This window comes from Dermacentor albipictus, unplaced genomic scaffold (assembly GCF_038994185.2).
Source record: "Dermacentor albipictus isolate Rhodes 1998 colony unplaced genomic scaffold, USDA_Dalb.pri_finalv2 scaffold_162, whole genome shotgun sequence".
Lineage (NCBI taxonomy): Eukaryota > Metazoa > Arthropoda > Arachnida > Ixodida > Ixodidae > Dermacentor > Dermacentor albipictus.
Genome location: NW_027225716.1, coordinates 79622 through 84996, shown reverse-complemented (window position 1 = coordinate 84996; position 5375 = coordinate 79622). Strand labels below are relative to the sequence as shown.

At 49.3% G+C, this 5375-nt stretch overlaps 1 protein-coding gene across 1 annotated transcript; it reads right to left on the bottom strand.

The window, feature by feature from the left end:
* Positions 1–323: 323 nt before the first annotated feature.
* Positions 324–4883, bottom strand: LOC135912189 (uncharacterized). The gene is made up of 6 exons (XM_070530514.1): positions 4259–4883; positions 3776–4182; positions 3596–3710; positions 3085–3211; positions 1986–2119; positions 324–908 (listed from the first exon to the last, which is right to left on the bottom strand). Exons 2-6 carry the CDS (start codon positions 4033–4035, stop codon positions 720–722), a joined length of 825 nt encoding a protein of 274 aa, XP_070386615.1. The 5' UTR covers positions 4036–4182; positions 4259–4883; the 3' UTR covers positions 324–719.
* Between the last annotated feature and the right edge of the window lie 492 nt (positions 4884–5375).

The window sequence follows — 5375 nt, the reverse complement described above, 5'->3', positions numbered from 1 at the left end:
TTAAGCTTCGCCTTCAAGAGTGGAACGCGACAGCGTTCCCGTCGACCCCCCAAGGGGTGTAAGACAATGGGCTACGGCGCAGCGTCTACGCGTCCCGCATCGGACGCGGTGAGCGTCGAGCAACGCAGCGTTCGGCGTGACAACGAAATGTGAGCCTGAGGAAGCGACGCACACCTGAGCCGACGACACCGGCTTTTCTGCGTCACGAGCTCCTTAACGCTGTCGCGATAAAATGAAGGCTAGTATGCTTCGCATCCTGGGCTTAACCTTAGCTAAGCCACAGCCATTTCTTCCAGTACACATATGTTGAAAGCGTAAGCCAACATTTCGACAAGTGCATTTGTCTTTGGGCAGGGCATCAACGGTTTTATATGTTGCACTGCTGCGTACATACACCACTGTTGTGCAGCGAAAGACTCATCCAAGCACTTTATAGTAAAGAACCAACACTAACGTCTCTTTCCAACAATAGAAACAGTACAGGCCTATTCGGTGTGGTACATGAACGAACGAACACGCAAGCAATGAACAAGGAACTAATAACACGGAACGAATACAAAAATTAAGCAATCAACACATACATAACAAAACACCTAAATACATTGGTTACAACAATTGGCACATAAATGGCAAACGAATAAACAAAGTAAATAAATAACAAATAAATGGCCTCCTGCGTCAGGTCCTGCTGACGCAGGAGGAATCAACGGAAAAAAAAATCACTGGGGCTGCTGCGGCTGGTTCCCCTGCGGCAGGGTCTGTTGCCGCAGGAAAACAGTCAGTGCCGCAGCAAGCGTGGTTAGTGGGGTGAGCTGCTCCTGGAGCACTTGCAGGTTACTTTCCTGTCGCCCCAGGATGTTGCCCAGTCGATCTATCGAATCAGCGATGCGCTCCATCGCGGCGGTTTGCTGTGAGAGGAAGGGGGAAAGAAGGCACTTCACATACGGTGTATACTCACGCGGGTTCACTGTTGTGCTCGTTTGGTTTGCAGAACCTATGTAATGTTACGTCATGCACTTTGAAGTCAACCTTGTCTAATTTGTTGCATTCGCACAGAACCAACTTGCACTGTTCCCTCTTGCAGCCTCACAGTTATGTTACACGTTTCGTAGTGGGTGTACTTCTGGAAATGCCAGAGTGAACGTTCAGTGACGTGTTTTTGCTGTATGGATATCAGTGCGTTCTCCTAACCGGTACGCAGGTTAAGGTAGCAGGTGTAATACAAAATTTATTCGTGCCACATTTACAGACCCGCATCGCCATATTTCACTGAGCTAGTTGCGTCTAGGACCACATCCTGCCAATGTAAGTTGCTCAACATGTCTGGCACACTTCGGCCAGTAGTTCTGGTTATATGGGGGACCTGCATATCAAAGGAGCGCTAGTACAGAATTATATTTCATGTTATTGTTTCGTTTGCAACAACAGCGTTCGTCCAAATGTGAATCGCGCATACCAACCCCACTCTACCACAACAACACAAACTCATGCAGGCGCTGCCCTCAGATGTATCCTGCAGTCTACATAACGTGCTTACAAGTGTACGGCTTGTGGGACGGATAAAACAGCAATACAAGCTCCTCATGCAGTGCAACTTACCGCCTTATGCATTCATTCCATGCAGCAAAATAATAGTGTCGTCCTCACACTGCAGCACATCCCGCCATTCAACCTCTCATCCACGCACATACTTCGGTGCCTGTATTTTCAGTAACCTCACAGATCCGCTAAACACTGCACGATGAGAGCAGATGTTACTGCTATCCCTGTGGCCTTTCACTTGGCGAATGCCACTACAACCTATTGGTCGCACCACCTACCAATCTTTACGGCACTACTACTGCTCATTACCAACCACTACACTGCCATCCTCCTTCCAGCACACATTGCCTTAAAGAATTGTGCCCAAGGCAGGCACCCAACGAAAGCACTGCTTATGATGGCTGACTATACTGAATGAAGCATTACTCATGAGAAGTGCATACCTTTCTCGACTCTGCAAGTAATTCGCGCTGGATGGTGACTTGGCTCTGCGCAACATGCACAGTCCGCTCACCATCCAGCACTGCCTGCTCGAGCAGCTCGCCCTCGGAGCGCGGTGGTCTGCTCCGTGCAACAGCTGCTTTAAAGAAATGGTGAGACATGTGGTGAATGCTTGCAAATACAGGGAGAATGAGCATGCGTGGCACATCAGAGGCTCACACAGTGACAGGACATATAATCCTTCCAACTGTCGATGTGCATTACTTCTACTGCAAGCGCGACACCAGCGAATTATTTGGTGCCTCGGCTCAGATGTCCGTTGCTTTATGTAGGCAGTGTAGTTAGTTCCCTACCACAAGAGTGTATACAATAACTGAACTTCTTTCTAGCCTGTCCAGGCGGTCGGAGAGCGAAAATGTAATCAACAGCGGCAGTTCCTGCACATTGCTCCGTATCCAGAAAAGTGTGTCATCTGCACTGCTACACAGGTTCTTTTATGAAGTGTTGGTTGTGCATAGCTAACAAGGCTCAGGTTACTCCGACAGTTACTCCTCCCTAGACTGTCTGCGTTGTTGCAATTAACAGTGTATAATATTGAAGCGTTTCTGTAGACACCAGTTCCACGCTACACAATGTACACTATACAATACTTCATTTTTTGCACTTAACAGATTATCACGATGTGAGCGGCACCAGTATGAGCCTTAGGATGTCATGTCCATTCTTTTAAACGCTTCCAATTTATACATCGTGTCCACTCTTCGGTTTGCACCTACCTCAACTTGGGCAGTGGACAACAACTAGACATATTGCTAAAGCAAAACTTTTTTGCATCATTTTAACTTCCTAAACATCACTACCCTCTCAGGCTTCATCTCCCAACAATGCAGCTGTAAGTCGTGCCTGCTGGCATCAAGCACTGCTGGAGCATGCACGACACTGTGCGTACATTCCGTGTAACGCATTGTGCGGACATCACCATAAGCTCTCCTCTCGCGAGGCCGCACCCTACGGCGTGGCCTGGCAAAAAAAAATGCATACGACACCTATGCTTGTTGTGCTCATTGCATGTGTCCACAGGTGATACATATAGTGGCTTACCCTCGCTGGGCCTCGACCTTCTTGGCCGGGCGGGTCTTGTTGAGGCACGCCTCCCAGTAGCACTGGTGCCCGGCTGCGGCTCTTCGGCTATGCTGTTGTCCAGCGCCACAGGTGGTGTTTGGCTGGCCTAGTAATATGCCAACGTAAGGGAGGAGACATTATAACACCTGCACACTTCCTTTCAGATGCGATATGCTACTACTTTGCACTGTGCCACACCAGCACCCTCTCTTGGAAGGCATACAGCTACAGACAACACAATTTCAATTTCAACACAGGGTCGAGTTGCTTCACCCTACCCTACCACTTCATTGGTCGAGTAGTTAAGAGGATCTAAACGTCACTACGCAGGGCATGTGTTGTCCACCACGATGGCATAATGTGCACACCTCAGGCTGCTGTGTATTTCCTGCTATGTGCAACCACGGTGCACTTCTCTGACCTTCTTAGGCACTGGCATCACCATCGAAAAGCAAAACGCAAGAGTACACCTGCAAAATATTATCCTCACCTCCGAGCTGCTCGTCGACATGAAGAAGGCCTCTCCAAGGCCTCCGGTGGCACCGCACCCTAAAAGTTGAAGCACGCGGCCGCGGATGCCGCCCAGTCGGCCACCGCCGGTTGTCCTGCAAGGAAACAGTGCGCTCGTAAGAATACGAACCGCATTCATTAAAGCCTACTTTTCACTCACCTTTGCTCGGCCGCAAGTTTGCCCGCGTCACGCCTGCATCGGTACACAAACTTGCACCACCACAGCCTCCACTCTCGCTCAGTCTTAACTGGCGGCCCTTCTGCATTGAGAAGGGCCGCCAGTTGCTTCCACAAATCCTGCCTTTTTGCGGGCGTAAATTCCCCATCGAATTCCCCCGACCTACTAGCAAGCCGGGGGTTGCTTTCCATAAAATTTACTATAATTTCCTCCTGCCGAATGGTAATTTGGCGCGATGGCATGGCTGTGATGATCTTCGCTCATGTACAGACACAGGCAAACTGGCCGTCTGCGCGAGCAAGACCGCCAAGTAAATGAACACATTTTCTGGGATGGTAGCCTTTATTTCCGACAAATAATTAGCCTCCTGCTATTTCTTCTTTTGAAACCTGCAATTTCGTAGAAAAACAACGCTCTTGAACACTGCCGTCTGTTCACAACTCAACGCTTGCAACGCACACTTACCAAATTTTCGGACGGTAGCAGAAGGCCAGCAGACGACTATACAGCGGGGTCCCGCGCGTCTTCTTCGAGGGCTCCGCTGAAGCTTTGCCATTCTTTGCATGACCTTGGCGGTGCGCGAAAACATTGCACACACCCATTCTCAAAATGAAACGGCCACAATAAAACTCCCACACGCGCTACGCCGGTTCCTTTCGTGTTTTGTCAGCTCTACCCATTTTCAAAATAGGGCGCCATGTTGACAGGACGCCCCTCTGGCGGTGCTTGATGACTGACATACACACACGCAGAAACACAATCCGTCGGTTTATGATATCACCCAAATGTTGCTTCGCAACTATGTCAGTTGTAGCACAATTTATTCATTGAAATATAACATTTCTCACTTTTTTCTCTCATTTCCTTTACATAAAGCGACCGGAGCCAACCGTGGCCAGTGACCAGAACCGAGCGACGCCCACTGGACTCGATTACGACACACCCGAGTCGTTCTACACTCGCCGGGCGCAATCTCTCGCGCGATGCGAAGCGTTCGAGAGCGCGCGCTGGTAGTGCGCGCTGACGTCACGAGTGAGCAGGCGGTCGGCTTATCGAATGTGACGTTCGCCGCGGCGAAAAGTTCGCCGCGGCGAACGTTTCAGAATACGTCCCCTGATCTCATACGACTTCCACACTTCCACTTTTTTTAGTAAGCATCGTAGTTTCGTCAGCATCGGGTCGATGCCTTTCTTTTGGCGGGGGGATAATGCCGCTAGGTGTCACGCGCCAGCGCTCAAAAAGAAGTGACTTGAACGCGCGCTCGGCAAGAGGTGGGCGCTGAAGAAGAAGCAGAGGCTGAGGACGCCAGCTTGAGTTTTGTGTACGCCATCTTGGACAACTGGCTGTCTCGCTGACGCCGGGTACATCTGCAACTGTCTTTTCGTGACAATATATATGTATGTATATATATACATATATATATATATATAGTCATATAATGAGAAGCCAACAACCACTGACACCAAGTACAACATAGGGGAAATTGCATGTGCCTAATAAATGAATTAAAGTAATGATAAATTAATGGAACTTAAAGTGGATGAAAAAACAACTTGCCGCAGGTGGGAACCGAACCCACAAC

Bases quoted from the DNA above. Each gene is read 5' to 3' on its own strand.
- LOC135912189 (XM_070530514.1), bottom strand. From the start codon at position 4,035: ATGCCATCGCGCCAAATTACCATTCGGCAGGAGGAAATTATAGTAAAT. The intron at 2,120-3,084 runs GTAAGCCACTAT...TCTTTAAAGCAG, and splicing joins AAGGTCGAGGCCCAGCGAGG to CTGTTGCACGGAGCAGACCA. The intron at 909-1,985 runs GTATGCACTTCT...TTCCTCTCACAG, and splicing joins TACTTGCAGAGTCGAGAAAG to CAAACCGCCGCGATGGAGCG.